The sequence below is a fragment of the Typopeltis vanoorti genome, chromosome 19 (assembly GCF_054136105.1).
Source record: "Typopeltis vanoorti isolate ZY-2024b chromosome 19, IOZ_Tvanoo_1.0, whole genome shotgun sequence".
NCBI lineage: Eukaryota > Metazoa > Arthropoda > Arachnida > Uropygi > Thelyphonidae > Typopeltis > Typopeltis vanoorti.
The window spans coordinates 52,113,277-52,134,346 of NC_143567.1; the positions used below are offsets into that span (position 1 = coordinate 52,113,277).

The following is a 21,070-nucleotide window of genomic DNA, read 5'->3' on the forward strand; positions in this document are numbered from 1 at the left end:
TAAGACTAAGACTTTGAATTATAGGCTAATCTGCTTTTCTGGAGTTGTGGTCAGGGTATTGGAGAAGCTAGTTAGAACAAGGATTCAGAACTGGGTTGTAACAGCAGCAGAATTCTCTTTAATGGACAGCATGAGTTTGCTGACGGAGATTGTGCTTTTAGCAATCTGCTAACTTATTATAGCATATACATTGTACAAGGGAGATGAATATACAGTAATATATTTAGATTTTACAAAGGCTTTCAATAAATTGCCACATGACAAGTTAGTAGTTAAATCGGAACAGATGGAGTTGGATAGTAGATTAGTGTGTTGGATTGGAGATTGGCTGTCTGATAGGTATCAGCAGGTTTTGTATGGGGGAGTGATATCCCAGAAGAGGAACGCCACTAGTGGTGTGCTCCAGGGGTCTGTTTTGGGGCTGTTATTATTATCATGCGACACCTCCAGGGAGTCCATAGACTCATCGAGGGAGAGTACCTGCTCTACAACTCTGTCTCCGTCATTCAATCCACCAACTGACCACAACTACGCCAACGCCATTCTACTGCTGACCACCACCACCACTATTTGGTAGTGGTCAGCAGTATTATATTATACAATTTGCTGTATATTATATTATATTATACAGCATACATACAATTTGGAAATTGTATTTTTTCCAAAGACAATCACAAACATCCATGCCCACGGCAGGATTCAAACCTGCAGCCTTTTGTCTGGAGAGCAAATACGCTAACCACTCTGCCAGCCAGGCTGGCAAATTATTGTTTAATTTGTATGTAAATGACATTGGAAAGGACTTAATGATAATATACGGTTTTGCAGATGAAAATTTTGGAGAGAGTTATGAGAAGTAGAGGAGATATTGTAACTTTACAAGAGGACATGAATAGACTCTGAATGGGTGAGTGTTTAGGAATGTCAGTTTAATGTAGTAAAGTGTAATATTTTAAAATTTAGAAGCAAAGATGGGATGCAGAGTATAGGATTAGTGGGGATATCTTAGAGGAAATGGAAGAGATCAAAGATCTCAGTGTGGTAGTGATGGATAGAGACTTGAAATTTCATCGACATTTTGCTAAAATTGTGAGGACAACTACGGATTATTAGAACGATGCAGGGAACACTGACATGTAAGGATGTTATGATTCCATTGTACAATGCTTTGATCAGATCACATATGGATTACTGTGCACAGATTTGGTCACCTGGTTTTCAAAAGCATGGCGAGTTGTTGGAAAGGGTTTAAAGAAGAGTCACTAAGTTTGTTTTGGGTCCTTGAATGTGGAATATCAGGACAGATTGAGAGAATGCAAATTGCAGCACCTACTGGATAGAAGAAAGTGCGTGTGTGTGTGTGGGGGGGGGGAAATGATTGAGATATATAAGTTGGTAAGAGGTAATTACCAGATTAATGTGGATGAGATTTTTCATAGAATATCTGGAGAGAGAGAGAGGGGGGGGGGGACAAGAGGCTACCCTTGGAAGATTTATAAGGAGAGTGTGAGGAGTAGATTTGCATTGCACACTCTCAGCGTGCTGAGCGCAGAGACAGCAAATGCATATAAGTCAAGGTACGGTGAGCTGCGCATGTGAAAGTGTGACCTTTCACAATGAGTCTCTTGATTTCGAGGAGGTCTGATGATAATAATAATAATATACCATATCAAACTAGCAACCCTCCATTTACTTAAGGACAAACTCTATTCTTTCACATCTAGATATATGAAGTGTCCTGTGCTTGTGACCTGGTTGCTGTGGTATACAGAAAGATCTATAGTCTTTCACCTTGAAGAGCATAAATACATTTATGCTCTTCACTATCGTTATATCAATTAAGGACTGGTAGACCAAGCTTTGGTACCCTCTTCACACACTGTTAGATGAAAAATCCAAAATGCTATATAGAAATCATTATAAATTGTAGAGACTGTTTTTGAAGTCAGAAGCAGCTATGAACATTCCCTATCTCTGAACAAGTATGGCTATATAAGCTTCCCAAAAATTTGGGAGCTGGTTGTTTTAAGATCAAATTAATAGGTGTAAAACTTTTCTTTATCCAACTAGATAGCTCCAAATTAGGACTTTAGTTTGTTTTGTTATGTTCTAATTTTAAACCATTCCTACTGTTAACTGTTGTTTGCATACTCGGACAAGCTGTTTATGCTCAGAAGATGCTAAGTGTAAACAAGGTTTTCCAAGCAAAATATTAATATCTAAATAATTAAATAAATCTTACTTCTTATTTATTCTCTCTTTGTTGGGAATTAAACTCAAAAAAAATCAAAGACGAACATTTAACAACACCTAAGCTTTTCTACATATCCATCTAATGGGACAACACTTTGACTGACTTATCTACATTTTTAGGGACAGTCTAGTAACTTGTTTTCATGCCTTTTGGATAGATTCCAGAGAAATATTACAACATACAGGTGATACAGGATGAGTGGGTGTTAGTTATAGGAGATAAGTGTGATCACAGCTGGAGGGACACCATCTAGAGTGGTGACTTATTAGTATCAAGACTAATGAGGATTTTTTCTGTTGTTCTTCTGGCACAAGATCAGAGGAGACATGTGACTGATTTGTGGTAATGCAGGAGAGGTGTTAGAGATATCACTTTGTTATAGATTTTAGAGGAAAAGACTGCTAAGAAGTATGCCTTATCTCTGAGTGATATTATGTTATCATCAGAATATGAAAGTGGTGAAAATATGGAAGGACAGAAGTTATGTCCAACAGCTTTAGTGAGGTGCCAGAAGGTAACCAGATTGCATTTGCCTCTTATGAAGTCTGCTTTGGATTTGTCAATCTTTTTTACACTTGTTTCAGACTGTAGGCTGAGTGAGAAGCTGTAGTTGTTGACTTGAGCCATTAAATATATGCTACAAAGACACAATTGTTAGACAACCAGAGCTTGGAAAGAGAATCTGCAGTGGAGTGGAGAATGAAGGTCCTCATTTCCAGTGTGGATTATGTCAGTTATTTGGTCAGAGCAGGTGTTTGGATTGAGAGAGAGTGGAAAACAGTAATGTGTAAATATTTTTTCATAAGATAAATGAATAGTAATTCTTTCTTTATTTTTTTTATTAATGATCAGTGCACTGAGAATTTAAAGCAACAATTTTGTTTTACTTAATAAAATATCAGATGAGTAAATATTAAAACTAGGTTGTTTTACTAATATTGATTGCAGCAGTTTTTCAAATATTAGTATATTCTGATTTATATGCAGCTGTGATGGTGGCTTTCCTGGTGCAGCTTGGTCATTCTGGGTTGATACTGGACTAGTAAGTGGTGGCAACTATGACACTCATGAGGGCTGTCAACCATATGCTATTGCACCTTGTGAACATCATACCACTGGTTCCCGTCCCCCATGTGGTGACATTGAACCCACACCTCAGTGTGTTCATATGTGTGAAAAAGGATACAATATTAGTTATAGAGATGATAAACACTTTGGTAAGTTTTAGTTCATATAATTTTTTATAATGTAAGTTATACTGAATGGTTAACTTGTTCATCTTTAAATTGGTTTTTTTTAAAGTAAAAGTAGTCCCTTACTTAAATTAAGAACTCATTCTTAGAAAGAGGTAAATTAAAACATAATTTCCTATATATATATATATATATATATATATATTACATTCTCAACAGAAGTTCAGACAGCATTTAAAAATTGCAGGCTTGGAATTAAGAATAAATTAATGACATTTCTAAGTACTGGCATGGATATTTGTCATTTGCAGACCTGAAGTTATACAGAAAAACTATTTTGTTAGTATAGGTACTTGATTTCTAATCTGGTATGCTGTCTGCATGGTTAGCCGAGTGGCTATGCATTTCATAACCATATGCCTGGGAAAGGAGTGTCCTGGGTTCATTTCCCATCCTTGACATGAGAAGCTTAAGGATCTTTCTCAAACATAGCCAAGTTAGCCAGTCTTGGGCGTGGACAGCAGGGTTTTCCTCCACAGTTTAGTTGGGGTTTTTTTATCTTGCAAACTGGCCCCGTGAACACACACAAACACAGTCAGGAGTACCTAAGACAATCCCTCCAGCCATAGGTCTGAATTGTCAGCTATGCCGGTCCCGAGCTCGGATAAAAATGGGGGGAGGGAGAGGAAGAAGCACACCAAAATCTAGGTGGATTGATGTAGTTAGAAGTGCCTTAGAAAATCATATATCTAACAATTGGTGTCCTAACAGGTAAGAATAATTTGGAGTGAAATTGTTGAGAGGAGGTTAGAACAATCATGAACTATCACAGGATCCTCTATACCTTGAAGATACAATCAGGAATTTGATCATGATCATAAAAATTGGAGGACACCATGTTAAATTCTATTTGAATATGAGTTTTGTATTTTTTAAAAAATACTTCATTACATACACACTAACCACTCAGCCAGTGGTGGTGGTGGGCGTAGGTGTAGTTTCGGTTCGTTTTAGTTGGTGGATTGACGAGTCTTTGGACTCCCTGGAGGTGTTATGTAATAATATAATAGTTTTTTCCTTCATTATTAGTGACTGTTGCATCAAAAAATACGAAAGGTTTTATCAGAATAACTCACTAATGTCAGCATTCATAAAAATATAAATGAATTAGTGGGTGGATTGAGTGGTGGAGACAGCTGTAGAGTAGGTGCCCTCCCTCTATGGGTCTTTGGACTCCCTGGAGGTGTTACGTAATAATAATAATAATATAATAGTTTTAACCTGCATTATTAGGGACTTCATCAAAAAATACAAAAAGTTTTATCAGGATAACTCATTAATGTCAGAATTCATAAAAATATAAATCGAATGTAGTTACACACACAACATTTTATAAGGCACTAACCACACACACACACATATATAATTGTTATATATTCCTCCATATACTGCACGATTACTTTCGAATACAGTCAGTCCTTGACAGATGATGGATTCCATTCCAAAATTCCATTTTACATCACAAGTGAGAATTACTGTGTGTATGTGTTTTCACTTTTATTCCTAATTCAGTGGTCTTTCTTTTTCGCACTACTAAAAGAATCACTTTTTTGCTTGATAGCCATTTGTATAAGGAAATAATAAATAAAAAAAGCACAAACAAAAAGATGTTATCATACAGTAGATGGAGTGTTTATCGAGGTATCCTAAGTCAAAAATAACATAATAAGATTAAACAAGTTAGCCAAGAGCAGAGATAAGTCATCTCATGCTGTATTTGACCTTGAGGTAGGCATACTACAAATCATTGCATGTGCTTCCATCAAAACCAAGATAATGTAGATGATGGGGGAGGGATCTGTTTCAGGACATGTTGGAAACCAGTAATTAAGGAAAATTGTATATTTGATTGGTATATTTAAACTAACTCATAATAACTGTATGTATTAGTAGCTTAGAACTGAAATGAAAATGACCTGTATAGAGAAAAACATTTTCCCTCCTCAATGAACAGTATACTGAAGGTAATTGACATGAAGTCATTAACCTCTATATACAAGTAGCCCAGTCATGAAGTGACTTGACACACAAACTTTGTTTGCTTATATTTGGATAAAGGATGAAACCAAGAATATAACTTCTTGGCATCTTTAATTTATAGTATAACCAAGTGGAAAAACTTCCAACAACTACTTTTTATCTCTAATCCAGAGTATTTTAGTAATAAGGTGTGACACCTTTTGACTACTTGTATGTGGAAATATGACTTTTGCATTGCTTGGTATCACTTTTGGGTCTTTCCATGGAGACTTTGTTTGCTTACACTTGGATAAAGGATGAAACCAAGAATATAACTTCTTGACATCTTTAATTTAATTTATACTATAGTGCCATCAGGGTAGCAATATGGAATGACAGAAGTTATGCCTACAAAAGGCTTAGTAAGGGACCAGAAGGCTTTACTGCTAGTTGAGCAGGAGGCAAATTTATTGTTTCATTCTTAGAAAGTGTGCTTTGTAATCATTACTAACTTTTTTACACATTTCTAGCTGTTGTGTAAGCTGAATGAGAAGATGGAGTTTTTAATTTAAGCCATTGAACGTAAGCTGCATTTTTCTTGTAGATAGGCTTATATGTTGGTAACACATGACTATTAAATTATTTAAGAATTTACAATGTATACTGGAATATTAATTAAAAGAAACTTTAATAAATACCTCCTATATTTCGGCAATGTCACATTGCCATTTTCATGGGAACATATAACTATGACATGTACAAAAAGCAAATGAGGCAGGAGAGAGAGAACTACTGTTGTTCCTAGAGTCCTAAAGACTTCCTTGAGTCCTATATTGGGTTGTCTTGGCTGTTGGGCTGAAGTTCTCAAGATGCAAGCTTCCCAAATTTGGGGCAGTCTCATGCACCCAAATTTGTTGAGGTTTGGAAAGTTTTTTAGAGCTGAAGCTGATTCCATGAAGAATCTTTCATATTTAAATTTGCTGCAGTGTATTAACGTGGCTTTCTTCCAATGTATTCTGTGGCGGGAATCCAGAGCAAGCATGGTCTTCAAGCCCAGAGTGGCTGTATTGGTACTGGATGTAGTCTTTGTGTTCTGAAATCCTGACATTTGCTGTCCTGCCTGGCTAGCCAAAGTAGGACAGTTTACAGCTGCAAGGGACCTAGTATACCCCAGGTAGGTCTAGCAGAAGTGGCTGGTCTTTGGTGTGCAGATAAGGGATGCCAATTTCTTATATGGTTTGTAACAAAAGTCATGTCATAATTTTTTAAGATTTTGGTTAACTTTTCAGAGGTGCCCAAGATATAGGGAATGGTGATGGATTAGTGTGATCTTTGTTATGAACGGGGCAGGTTGTGGTTAACTGGTTTTAATTTTTTGGATTTTTCGAGGGTTGTAGCCATTGGCTAAGAAAGTGTTAAGGATGTGGTTTAGTTCAATGGTTAGCGCATTGTCATCTGAACAAATTAATTTTGCCCTGTTATATAGTGTTTTTATAACCCCATATTGTTGTGAGGGGGGGGGGGGAATTGCTGGTGAATGTATCTGCCTGTATGGGTAATTTTTTTCTGTAAACAGAGAAAGCCAAGGATCCATCAGACTGGTGAATGATTAGAGTGTCTAGGAAAGGGAGACTGTTGTTTTCCTCTTTTTCCAAGGTGAACTGGATTCTGGGGTGTTGGTTGTTTAAGTGTGCTAAGAAGGAGCGGAGTGTATCTGAGCCATGTGGCCAAATAGCGAACACATCAGCAACGTAGCAAAGCCAAACAGTGGGTTTTTGTGAGTCTGAGTTTAAGGCTTTCTCTTCAAAAGTCTCCATAAAGAAGTTGGCCAGGAGTTGGGAGAGTGGTGAACCCATGGCTGTCCCCTCTATCTGTTTGTAGAATTTTTCTTGCCAAACGAAATAGCCTGAGTTCATTGTGAACTGAAATAGTGCTGAGATATTGGGAGGTAATTTGGCTTGGATGAGCTCTAAGGTTTCCTCGAGTGGGACATTTGTGAATAGGGAGGAGACGTCAAAACTAACCATTATGTCAGTATGTTGGAGTGAGAGGTTTTCTATGCTGGCTTTGAAGCGGGCTGAGTTTTTTATGTGTGATGGTGTGTTGCCAGTACAGTGTGTGTGTGAGTGCTTTGGCTAAATGTCTGGGTAATTTGTATGTGGGGGAATCAATGCCATCCATCCATCCACTATAGGACGTAATGGCACATTTTGTTTATGTATTTTTGGAAGTCCATATGTTCGGGCGGGGTCTACAGATAAAAGGTTTTAGTTTGTTGGTAACTTACACAGGCCAAGAAGTGACCTTAAGGAGCTTTTGGAGTATTCTAATTTGGTGGGATTATACTCAATAGGGAGGTAGGTAGCCCAATCTAACAATAAAGCATTAAGCTTACCTGTGTAGTCGGTTTGGTCAAGAACCACAGTGGCATTTCCCTTATCTGCTTTGGTGATTACTATTTCTTTGTTTTTCTTCATTTCTTGTAGAGCTTTATATTCTCTTTTGGATAGGTTGGTTTTTGGTGGTCTTGATTTGGTGAGAACACTGGCTACATCCAGTCTGATGTTGGCGATATGGTTTGGATGGTTGCAGATACCACGTTCTATCTGAATCGTTATTTCTTTGGCCAGTATTTTCTTAGGAGTTATGGCGAAATTGTGGCCATGTGCCAGTGCGTTGAGTGATTCAGGCTTCAAAGTAACAGAAGAAAGGTTGATTACAGTGTTGAGGTTTCGCAAGTAGAGTCCTTTTTCAAGTTTTCAAATATTTTGATGTGCCGACTTTGTATCTTTTCAAATTCATTTGCTGCCAAAGCGTACGAGACATCGTAGAGAACTGTCCAATGGTTGTGGTTCAGCATGTTGGAAAGTCCTCCTCTAGCGCCCGAATAACTTTGTTTACGTCGTCCAGGAGAATGTGCATAGTGGTAATTTGTTCTCATAGTAGGGCTGGTGCGGTTATAAATGCAGAGAGCCTTCTGTGAAAAGAAACAGTGCTTTAATTTTACACAATTTGGGATTACCTCATTATCCCAGCAGTGTTTTAAGAAGGTCAGATGATTTAGTTTCTCGATATCTTCAACTTTAGTTTGCCATATTGGCAGGCCTTGCGTGCAATAGAATCTCCGTGGATGATCGTAATTCTTGTAGATAGGCCTATACTTTGGTAACACATGACTGTTAAATTATTTAAGGAATTTACAACATATACTGGAATATTAATTAAAAGAAACTTTAATAAATACCTCCTATATTTCGGCAACATACATCTAGGAACAACAGTAGTTTTCTCTCTCTCTCTTCTGCCTCATTTGCTTTTTGTAGTGCCTGCATGCACATGTCATAGTTATATGTTCCCATGAAGATGGCAATGTGACATTGCCGAAATATAGGAGGTATTTATTAAAGTTTCTTTTAATTAATATTCCAGTATATGTTGTAAATTCCTTAAATAATTTAATAGTCAAGCTATATTTTTATCATGGATGGCAGAGGCACTTTTTTTGTGAACCAGAGCTTGGATACAAGTTTGGGGTTTGCAGTGAAGTGGGAAATGAAGGCTCAGTGAGGATTATTTGGGTCACTAGTTCACCTGATGGAGTGGTGAGAGCAAGAACGGTCAATGAGTTTAAGGAATGATATGATAGACTTTATGTTTCTTATGGGGGACCTCCCCTCGATGAGTCTCGATAGACTTTGTGTTTCTTAGGAGGGGCCTCCCACAATGAGTCTTTTGACTCCATGGAGGCCTGAATAATAATAATAGTTCAGGTATTTCAATCATGAGAGTGAAAGCAGTAATCTGGATGGAAAGCCAGCATAAAAATTCTGATCATCCCAGTTGTCAAATTATAGTGCCATGGGGGTACGAGGCAAAGATTGGTTGGGTGGAGGACAAACTGTAGAGAAGGAGACTTGAATAAGATTGTGGTCAGAGTTGCCAAGGAGAGAACAGCCATCCATGGTATATTTGGAGGGAGAGTTGGTTAAGAAAAGGTCAGGAATGTTGGTAGAATAAGGATTGTCTGATATTCGGATTGGTAGATTGACTATTTGTGTTAGGTCATGACTGATGGCAAATGATTCAGCTTCCCTACCAGCTTGTGAAGTTGGAGTAGAGAATCCAGTTTGTGTTATGGATATTAAAATCCCCCAAGGAGGACATTCTCACAATTTGGGTAATTAGTTTGTAAGAAATCAATTTTTAGTGATAGGTAGTCAAAAAGGTCAGCAGGACTGTCAGTTAGGAGAGTGGTAAAGGCAATAAATGAAACTGTGAAGTGAGGTAAGGAAATCTTGATCCAGAGCAGATGAAAATGTGGGGATTCTAAGTTGGGATAGCCTTTGACGGGGGGGGGGGAGTATCAGATTTCACAAAAGCAGATGTTCCACCCTTTTTGTGAAATTCATCATGTAGGATGTAGCTAGGGTTAGTCGAGGTGAACTTTGGTTGTGGAGGATGCCAGCTGAGGTTCTGTTAGAAAATTGAGATTGTTTTAATGTCTGTAAGTGGTGATGTATGCCACTAATGTTTATATTAATGTCTCAAGTGTTGATGAAATGAATATGGAAGTGTTTCTTGTTGGAAAAAGTTTGGTATTATTTTGGGTGGGTTGGGTGTATTTTTGTTATTTGTTCCAATATTTTTTTTGTTTTATTTTTCATATTAAAAATTTTGTTTTTGTATTTTTATATCTGCAGTTAAAACATCCTTTTATGATTGACCATGTGCAGGGTGCATTCAGAAAACAAATAGAAGGGGGACATGCAGTTGTGGTGCGGGACTTGTGTACATAATTCACATAAACACATGGAATGCCCAGACTCCAGTCCAAGTGTGGCCTCAGACCAACCCACCTGCATACCATTGTTCCAGTCTCCTTGCAGGCACGATCTGGCAGGGTAAGCTGCAGCAGGATTATGTTCTGTTCCATGCACTATCCTGCAGAAAACTGTTTTACTGCTGTACCCTCAAATGGAGCAGAAACTGGTTCCCTAATTGAAAATGATAACAGTGTAATGAGTGCCCAGCAAGGCCATTACCCAAACTGCATATTAGAAGAGGGGGGGGGGTAAGAAGAAACTGGAGGCCCTTCTCTAGAGACGAAACATGGCAGAAGCCACTTCACACCTCCAAATTGGAGGGTGGTGATATTTCATAGGCTATAAAAGACAGCTACTGCTTAGATGGGTAGTTGTCTTTGTCTCACATGCCTGCATTTCCTCACAACTAGGGAAGATATGCATTTAAGTTAGCAATAATTGCCCCACCAGAGCCCTGTTACAGTGGCATTATTTTGTACATTCACTGCCCATAATGGCTCCAGTTTTCCCTAATGTGAAACATTACATGTTTCATGTTATTGAAACATGTAATGTGCTCTGAAGGTGCTAGTTTGAAATCCAGCAAAATATAAGCCCGTTAATGAGCATCTTTTATATATATATATATATATATATATATATATATATATATATAAAATTTAGTTGGTTTAGTGTTGTAATACCATTAAAATAAGTTATGAATAACATTCAACACTTACGCTTGTCTATTAGATTAATGTTTCAGATGCATGATAAAAAAAAAAATAATAAAAAAAAAAGCTGGTTTCATTTAAAAATGTTCCTGCTGATTTATAAATCACTTTTGCAGCTTATTACTATAAAAATTTTACTATTATAATATATTTCTACTAGGGGGTGGCTGCGCCTATGGGCCCCCCCCCCATGTTCTGGACTGGTAGGCTTGTTCTCCTTGAATTCTGATGACTCGAAGTTTGAAGACTTGACATTCAGGGTAGCCCTGAGTTGTTGAGTCTTCAAAAGGGGGCCCCCGGGGGGCACATACGGCTCCCAACCCTCCGAGTTCCGGACTGGTAGGCCGGTTCTCCTTGAATTCTGATGAGTTGAATTTTGAAGACTCAGGGGGGTAGTTCCATCCCCCCCGGCGCATGCGGCACCCAATCCCCCGAGTTCCAGACTGGTAGGCTGGTTCTCCTTGAATTCTGATGACTCGAATTTTGAAGACTCGACACTCAGGGTAGCCCCTGAGTTTCGAAAAACGTGACATAAAAAGGCTTATCATTTTATATATAGAGAGAGTAGATATTTCTATATATATGTGTGTGTGTGTGTGTGAATTTTTTTTCTTTACTTAATTTTTATTTGAGCACATACCCAAATGGGATATAATTTTAATCATCAGTTAAAAATATTTCAGATTGTTTTTGAAAACAATCTTGTTTTCAATTTAATTTTTCATCTAGGCAAGAGGTCTTATTCTATAGCAAGTTTGCAGGAACAGATTCAAACAGAATTGATGAAACATGGACCTGTGGAAGCTGCTTTCACAGTTTATGCTGATTTTGTGAATTATAAGTCAGGTACTTATATATAAAATAGTTTTATGATTGGAGAATATAAGAAACTGCTTTTATTGAAAGTATTATTTTAAATAAAATCAGTATATGTATGTATTTTTCCATCTTTCAGACTTGTTGATTTGTAGTCATCTAGAAATTATATGATATTAAATTATTAACCTTCCACTAGGAGACTTAGTTCCATATAGAATGGAACTGGCATGAATTGCACAAATTTCCCAAATTCATATTTATACCTGGATATACACGTAACTGGCCAGCCTAGTTGTTCAAGTGGTTAGTGTATCCACTCTCCACCCAAGAGGCTGCAGGTTCAAACCCTGCCTAGGGCATAATGTTTGTGATTGTCTTTCACTTTTATACATTCATTCATACAAATATGTATATACTCTCCCACAGTGGGTGAAAATACAGGCTGATCATTATCATGATACACATAACTACTACCAAATGCATTCATCATTGTTTTGTATGTAGGTGAAATTGGAGCAAACAGCTAATTCCACAATCTGAGATTGACTAACTAAGGAAAGGGGTTGTGAATTGAAGGAAAGGGTTGTAAACTGCATACTGACTAACCACCACCACCAATGTACCCAAATCGATACACATACCATGAAATTCACTACCCATTTGTATTCACTCATAGTTTTTCTCCCTCTAGCACATCCTTTAAGTTTTTTCTTCCATACATAATACATACACACAAGCACTTAACAATACTGGCATGTGCAATATTACTAAATTAGATTATCATATACATTTTAATTAACCTATAATCAGGGCTCAAGAAATATGCTCACCCACTTGCCTGCAGCAATAGATTTTGCCAGCTGGCGAGTAGCTGCATACTGAGTAAAATAGAATATTTTTATTTAATAAAAAATATCTAGGTTTATATGTAACTTTACATATTATTAAAAAAAAAAAACATAGATGCAGTACCAAAGATCAGTTTATGGAAACTGCTGTTGACTTATTGAGACATTAAAAAATAAAAAAATGGGAGGGCTTGCGTGAGTCCATTTTTTTGTGGTGCGAGTAGGATTTTATAAAATTTGTTGAGTCTTGCCTATAACTCTTAAAGTACATAAATTCACCGTTTTTTAACCTCTTAGGGTATAAAATGAATTTGGTATAAATATATATATTAATACTTTTTATTGTGTTCATATATATAGAATCAAATATTTTGATCTGAAACTTGTAGATCATCTTCAGTGTAATTGACAGTTCAGAAATTAAAATAACAATGGATTTCAAAAGATATATGCACATGTTAATGATATAGAACAACAATCCTACATCCTCTAAAAAAAGTGTCTGGTGTTGAAAGTTTTTTTTTTTTTTTCAAGCATCTATCTCTGATCTAGTTTTATTTAATATAAGGCAACACACCTTTTCACTACTTGTATATGAGAAATATAACTTCTGCATTACTTCCACTTTGGTATCTCTACTGGGTTTGGCTGTCACTGATGAGGCCCAAATAAAGGTTGAAATTGGTCTAGGGTATATATTTATAATACCAATAATGCATGGTATTATAAATATTATAAACACTCAAAATAATGTGCAAACTCTTTTTGCTTACACTTGGATAAAGGATTAAACCAAGAATATCATTTCTTGGTATCTTTAATTTTTAAAAGTTTGACATAGTGCATTGCAGCACAGAGTCAAAATGACCTACAGAATCTTCTGGTTGAAGACGCTCATTCAGTGACAGTGCTACAACATCATTCCAATTTGAGTCAGAATGATCATTTCATGACCAAAATTTTGTGGAAATCTGATCCTTATTAACTGTAAAAGGTAACTTTTTTCCCCCCTCAAAAAACGTAGCAACTTTATATCATTGTAATATACCAGTCTAGCAAGTGGATTATATCTCTTAACATCCATTGTTATTAATATAAATTTAAGTTTCTGTGGTCACTTGTGCCTCTTAAAACTCATGAACTCGTTCTCACTTGTATTCACTATCTTTTTTATTATGTCCCTGACCTAGTTCAACCAAGTGCAGCAAATTTCTGCAAACTATATTATATAATATGCCTGAACTAACTTTCAAACCTCAGTTAAATCTCCTATAGATTTCAGCTAACCAACCAATTAACCAATTCTCACAGCATGTTTAGTCAGTTTTCTTGACAACCATTAAAAAAATCTTGGTGAATAAAATTGACCCATAATCTAATATATGTATTAGATTATGGGTCAAACTTTCTCCAAGTGAAGCTTCTTTTCAACTGCTTAAATAGTTTACATAATTACATAGTTAAGAGAGGTGAAAGTGTGGATGATATGATTGTGATGGTGGGAACAAATGACTTGAGTGGTGGTGTAAATAGGGCAGCGAGAGATATGAGATTCTTGCTTGAGGTGGTATGAAAGAATACACAGAGAGGAAAGATTGTGTGTTGCCCAGGTATGATAATGACGAGCTGAGCAGAAGAGCAGTGATATTGAATGGCATAATAGTGAGAGTGTGTCAGAAGAGAGGGTTGAAATATGTGGATGCTTGGAGTGCGTTTGAGGGCAGAGAGGAATTGTATGCGAGAGACCGCTTGCATTTGAATGAGGAAGGACGTTGGCATCTGGAGAGATTGCTGTTCCGAACAAGTCAGTGTGTCCCAGTGTGGATGGTAGCAGGGGTGGCCTCTTGTGGGAATGGGTACTTGGGAGAAGGGGGACGACATCAGGTAACACTGAGCCCAGTGGAGTCTAGAGGGGATAATGCTGGGTATAGAAACAATGGCATTTTTATGCTTCAGGAGTATTCAGAATAAGGGAGAGGAATTGGTGGCACTGAGAGCATCAGCCTGGCCAAAGATTATTGGGATCACCGAGACGTTGGTGACAGAAGAGAATATAATAACAGGAATGGAAGTAGCTGAGTACAGCATTTTTCGCAGGATAGGAAGGGAAAGCATGGTGGTGGAGTACTGCTTATGATAAGTGACGACCTATGCCCTCTAAGAGTGGAGGCTTTGGAAGGCTGTGACACTAATGATTTTGAAAGCATATGGTGTGAGGTGGAGGTGGGTAAGACAGGATAATTAGTAGGGTGTTGCTACAGACCAAGGAGCACAGAGGGTGGGGACCAGGAGATGTTGAGACAGTTGAGCATGGCAAGTGCAAGAAGAATGATTGTTATGGGAGATTTTAACTACAGCAGTATAAATTGGGGAGAGGAAGATGCATGTAGCAATAAGGGAATGGAATTTCTAGAATTCTTGAGGGACAATTTGTCTTAGGCAACATGTAACAGAGGGAACAAGAGTTTTGGATTTGGTTATAGCATCAGAAGAGTTGATAATAACTGAGATGACATCTCTCCCACAAGTTGGAGAGAGAGTGACCACATGGTTTTGACTTGGAAAATGAATAGACAGGAACGTATGTGGAATTATAAACCAGGTGATTATAATAGTCTTAGACATCAACTTGGTGAAGTTTCGTGGAGGGAGGAATTGGAAGGCCAGGATATCATTAGTGCTTGGGAAATTGTGAAGGAATATTTGTTAGCAGCAATGGTAAGCTGTATTCCACGAGTGAAGAAGAGGACACAATTTGGAGTAAAGTGGATGACAAACAATATTAAACAGGAACTGCATGCTGAAACTAAAAAAAGAGAACTGAAAACTGAAATTTAGGGGACATATTGCAAATTTAGTGAAGGTAACACAGAGGATTGCTGCAATAATGAGAAGGACACTGACCTGCAGAGATAAAATGGTTATCATTCCATTGTATAAGACTTTGATCAGACCACACTTAGACTATTGTTCTCAGATCTGGTCCCCAGGATTTGAAGGGGATAAATTAACTGTGGAAAGGGTACAAAGGTGGATAACAAAGATGGTTTCAGGACTGTACAATGTTAGTTATGAGGATCAGCTAAGAGAGTGTGGACTGCAAAGTTTGATGGATAGAAGAAGGAGAGACGATATGATAGACTTTTAAAATGTTACAGGGTTGACACTGGGGAGTTCCTTTGCTTGGTTGAATAGTGGGAAGGAATCACAACAAGGGGCCATCCCTGGAAGTTACAAAAGGAAACTGAGAAAGAGGGTGAGGAATGGTTTCTTTGCATGGAGGGTGGTTGAACCATGGAATGCATTGCCTGATGGAGTGGTGAGATCGAGAACGGTCAATGCGTTTAAGGAGTGGTATGATAGACTTTGTGTTTCCTAGGAGGGGCCTCCCAAGATGAGTCTTTTGACTCCATAGAGGCCTGAATAATAATAATAATTAACAATGTTTATAAAAACAATATTCCAGTAAAGAGCTTAAACACCATATAATTAAGAATTTTGGTCTCAAAAATATTTTTCTGTTGATATATATTATATATCTTCTTCTTCTTCTGCAGCTTCTCCCACTTAAGTGGGGTCACTGTTTCTTATGAGTCTCCTCCACACCTTCCTGTCTTGGGCTGTCACCACATCCAAGTTCTTCATCTTCAAGTCCTCTTCTACCAGCTCCCTCCATCTCTTCTTTGGCCACCCACGCTTCCGCCTTCCTTGCACATCCATCTGCATGACCCTTCTTCCCACATATTCGTCCTCCCTCCTCATCACATGACCAAACCATCTCAACCTTGCCTCCTGTATTTTCGCTCCTAAGTTCGTAACTTTCACTGTTCCCCTGACATAGTCATTTCTCAGATGATCCTTTCTGGTCACACCGCACATCCACCTAAGCATTCTCATCTCTGCTACTTCCATCCTGCTAATGTTATTTTTCCTCAGGGCCACAGTTTCTATAGCATATGTCATAGCTGGCCTCACTACTGTCCTATAAATATATAATATATATCATTCTATTATATATTATATATAATAGAATGATATATAATACATCAGTCACTTCTGTATAACTGCATAACAGTGTCACCTTTGTTAGTCCTTACTGTTTTGTCTACTAGTTGTATATTTACACCTGAAGAAATCCTGTGCAATTGGATGAAATGTCATGTTACTAAGTAAATAAATGTTATCAACTTATTCTGGTGTTCTACCTTTATAAATTTAATCAAATATATATATATATATATATATATATATATATATATATATTATTTTTGTTGTTATCTTTCAGATTTTTATTTTACACATTTATACTTAAAACTATGGACATGAATTTTTTTCTAAATAACGATGTACTGAAAATAAATTTAGCAACCTTGAAACTTGGTTGGCTGAATGGATACTGCTCCGTGACAGAATGTATTTTTAATGTGGCTCTCACCCATAAAAGGTTATAAACGTACTGTGGGTGGGTTGAGGATATTTTTTTTAAAATTTATTTTTTACCCAGATAGAGATAAAACAATTGGTAAATGCTAACAAAGAAATAAGTTAGGTGCACTTGGTTTTTATTTGAATCTTATTCACAAAAAGTTATAAACTTGTTACTGAAAATAGAGCCAACAGGCTTCACTTCGGCAAAGTAAATTATTTAAAATTAAGTGGATATTGAATACCACATTATTTCTTAGCCAAATAAGAAATCTAATCTAAGAGTTTATCTAGTCTAAGAGATATATTCGGCATGAAACTCTTAGATTAGATTTCCTATCTTTGAGTTTCTTATTCGGCTAAGAAATAATGTGGTATTCAATATCCACTTAATTTTGAATAGAGTTATAAACTTGTATTACATCAGTGCTGTGAGTGGGATTAAGGATCAGATAATCTATGAACTCCACTCTAGAGATCAAACACGTAATTTTTTAGGCAACTCATTTCATTCCCTGGTGGTGTGATGGTCTTTCACCAGGCAATGAAAATGATTTACTACTACTATCTAAAGATTTAAAAACATCTGTGGCACAGTGGGATTTAAATCCACAGTCTGTACATAAGAGAGCTGAGAAAATATCCTTTCAGTCACCAGGCTAGCAAAGTGTTGCAGAAAAGATATCTTCAATTATTACATGCAAATTTTAATACAAAATGAAAGCAAATTGTTCATAGTTAATGAAACAGTTATGAAAATACTGTGGAGTCTTTAAAAAACTGCAAATTTTTTTTCACTGCCATTGTCACTAATGGCATGGGGTCTAATGGTATTTTATTTCATCACTTAAAAATTATTTATTTTAATAATGGAGAAATAAATATAGAATTAGTGAGAGGATTGGTAAATTATTAAAGCATCTAAGATAAATGCATGCAGTATGTACTATTATATTAACTTACTCTACTGGAAAATATTAGTAAGTTATAACACTATTTCTTCAATTCCTAATGGTTCACTTTAGTAAGACTCAACTGTATCATTAAAAAAAGTTATGAAAGGCAGGTGTGTTTATGTGTAAACTGAGTTTTTCGGTGCATGTTTATTCTTTATTTTACAGGAGTTTACCAGCGTCACAGTACTGAAGCAATGGGAGGCCATGCTATTCGTATTCTGGGATGGGGTGTAGAAAATGATGTACCATATTGGTTGGTTGCAAATTCTTGGAATACTGATTGGGGTGACAATGGTAATTTATTTTTTACATTATCACAGCTGTTTTAGCCATACAGTTTTGTTGTATTCTGCTTATATATTATGCTAAGTATAAAAGCATAATATATCATTTTTGAGTAATTTTGATTATGAAGAAATTTTTTCCATGTTAACATTATCTAATGTAGGAAACTATTAAGCATCTTCAGTAACAATAAAAGCAACACCATTACCTGTAAGCTAATTAAAGAGATGTCCAAAAAATATCAATGAGTTTGTTTGGATGCATGTTTTACCAAAGTTTTAATAATATAAACATTGTAATGAGCAGTAACTGTTTTACATCCTGCATTGTATATTGTTTAAGGAAATTAACAACATATTTGTTAATAAATAAAATTATTTGTTATTATCCTATATTTCGCTGAAGTCAAATCATCATCATTAGGGATTAATACACTTGCATTAGACGTGTGCACATAGGCACACTTCGGTAACAAAGACAGTTATTGTTTCTCTTCTCAAGGTGAAATGATCCCTGGTTGCTGGCTGTTGAGTTGTGCTAAAACATTAGCATTTTGTATATTTAGTTGTAGTCAAGGTAAAGTATTAGAGAAGTTGGTTAAAAATAGAATACACAGTTGGGTTGATCGGCATAAGATTCTTTATGATGGTCAGTATAAAGAATATGTCTTTTTGCATTTTATGATAAGGTGATTGGTGATGATAATGTGTTGGCTAGGTAATTATCAAATATGTCTTTATGACATACATATTTGATAATTACCTTACCTTGTGTACAAGCTGCAGATGATGGAAATACTGACTATCAGTATTTGTTGATACTGGCACTGATAAATAGATTGGTTGATGGATTGGAGAATGAACAATATAAGCAAGTTGTATGTTATGATGCAGTGTCTCAAAAAGGAATGCGACTAGTGGTGTGCCCCAGGGATCTGTTCTTGGGCCCTAGCTGTTTAACATATCTGTTAATGATATTTCATGTGGATTAACTGAGGATCTTCAGTTTTGGTCAAAATTGTGATGAGATTATCATAGGTGGTTCATAACAGTAATGAGTTATTAAAATAATTATTTTAATAATATTAAAATAATTATTTTTAAAAAATAATAATTGTCTATAGTGTAATATTTCAAGAAACTTTAAATTTTGTCCTCTAGGTTATTTTAAAATTCTTCGTGGTCAAGATGAATGTGGTATTGAAAGTGATGTTGTTGCTGGACTTGCCAGATTGAAAAATCATACTTAAAAATAGGGTGAGTTATATATTTATATTTGGTATGTTTGCTGTTCTTTACAAATGACATAAAGTGGGCTCAGTAGCAAATTCTTGAAATTTCTCAACAGAATGTAAAGTTTAATTTCCCATTTTAGTTACACTTTAATCTCAAAAAGAATTGGCTGTTATCACTCTGACTATCAGTATTTGTTGATACTGGCACTGTTTTAATCAGTTGAATGTGTATAAAAAATTTCAAAAAAAATATTATATATATTAGTTTATTTTAATTTATTGAAGTAACAGATATCTTAATGATTAATTCCAGTTAAAGGTTAAAAAAAGTTTTCTTCTCTCTACTAAAGGTATGAGAATTGATAATAGCCTTGAAGCAGTAAGAATGTTGCATAGTAATAATTAAATGCAAGTGGGATATATAAAAGTAAATAAAAGGATCACAGAAGAAAATATAGTTAATTAAAATCATAAGAGCATGACTACTCTCCACTTATTTAATATATTAAATAAGTGGAGAAAATTAGGTATAAAGGGATTAAACATTTTCTTTTCTTGAAGAGTTATTTTGTACTTATTTGGTTACATTTTAAAATGTAAGCAATTAAACATTTTATTGATCCATTTCTTTTTTACAGAACTTTTGGACATAGATGAAATGGCTCTTGGTCACACTATATTTAACAAACTGCAGAAATCTTGGTATGAACTGTGCTTTTTAAAGCCTGCACCCACTTAGTACTATAGAAAGAAATGCATATTTTCTATCACTTCAGTTTGTTGCATTTACCAATAAGTCATAATCTTATACATGTATGAGATATGTATATATAAGTATCTTAGTAGTGTATTATTCTTTCAGATTTATTTTATTCTGTAATCTTTTATAAAAAAAACATGTTAATGATACCAAAGAAAGAAATATTAGAGTAGATTCAGTCATTCATGTTATCATTTGTGCCAAAACTGATTGATACTTATTTTTTGAGAATTTTTTTATTTACTGTAGTTCCTATTTTTTTACTGATTGAGTAGACTATATTATTTTTATTTCTTAAGAATATTTTCTTAATTTTTAAATAAATATGTGTTACCTTACTGTATTCTACTTATGCTAAGTTTAAACATTGGAAGGATATTGTAAATAGTTGATGTATATCTGTTCAGGTTCCTTTTGTTTATTGCAAATGATGTAATTTATAATTCAAATCTGGAAATAAAGTTTAATTTTCTGCTTATAGTAATTATTTGGTTTTTTATTGATGACTATGTGCCTGCCCTAGGATATGTGTGTAAAAAGTTACATGATTATGATGTGAAAACAGATCAGTAGAAGATTTAAATACATCATTTAAACCTTCCATCCATCTATCTAAATTGCAAATGGACAGGTTCTTTACTTTCTCATGTAATTTTAATTCCCAATATTATTTTGCATTTTGTGAAGTATTGTGTGCATTTGTATATTGGCTTCACTGACTTTAAATGGTCAGGTTTCAAA

The 21,070-nt window shown here is 35.7% G+C and overlaps 1 protein-coding gene across 2 annotated transcripts in view; it reads left to right on the forward strand.

The window, feature by feature from the left end:
• LOC150096085 (cathepsin B-like) overlaps nucleotides 1-20,809 on the forward strand; it is an 89,182-nt gene extending 68,373 nt beyond the window's left edge. For both annotated transcript variants that reach the window (XM_090409659.1, XM_090409658.1), the window contains 5 exons: nucleotides 3,242-3,471; nucleotides 11,732-11,848; nucleotides 18,216-18,344; nucleotides 19,496-19,591; nucleotides 20,208-20,809. In XM_090409659.1, coding sequence (XP_090265785.1) covers nucleotides 3,242-3,471; nucleotides 11,732-11,848; nucleotides 18,216-18,344; nucleotides 19,496-19,584 — 565 coding nt within the window. In that variant the 3' untranslated portion in view covers nucleotides 19,585-19,591; nucleotides 20,208-20,809. The remainder of the gene's footprint in view (nucleotides 1-3,241; nucleotides 3,472-11,731; nucleotides 11,849-18,215; nucleotides 18,345-19,495; nucleotides 19,592-20,207) is intronic.
• Nucleotides 20,810-21,070: the final 261 nt, after the last annotated feature.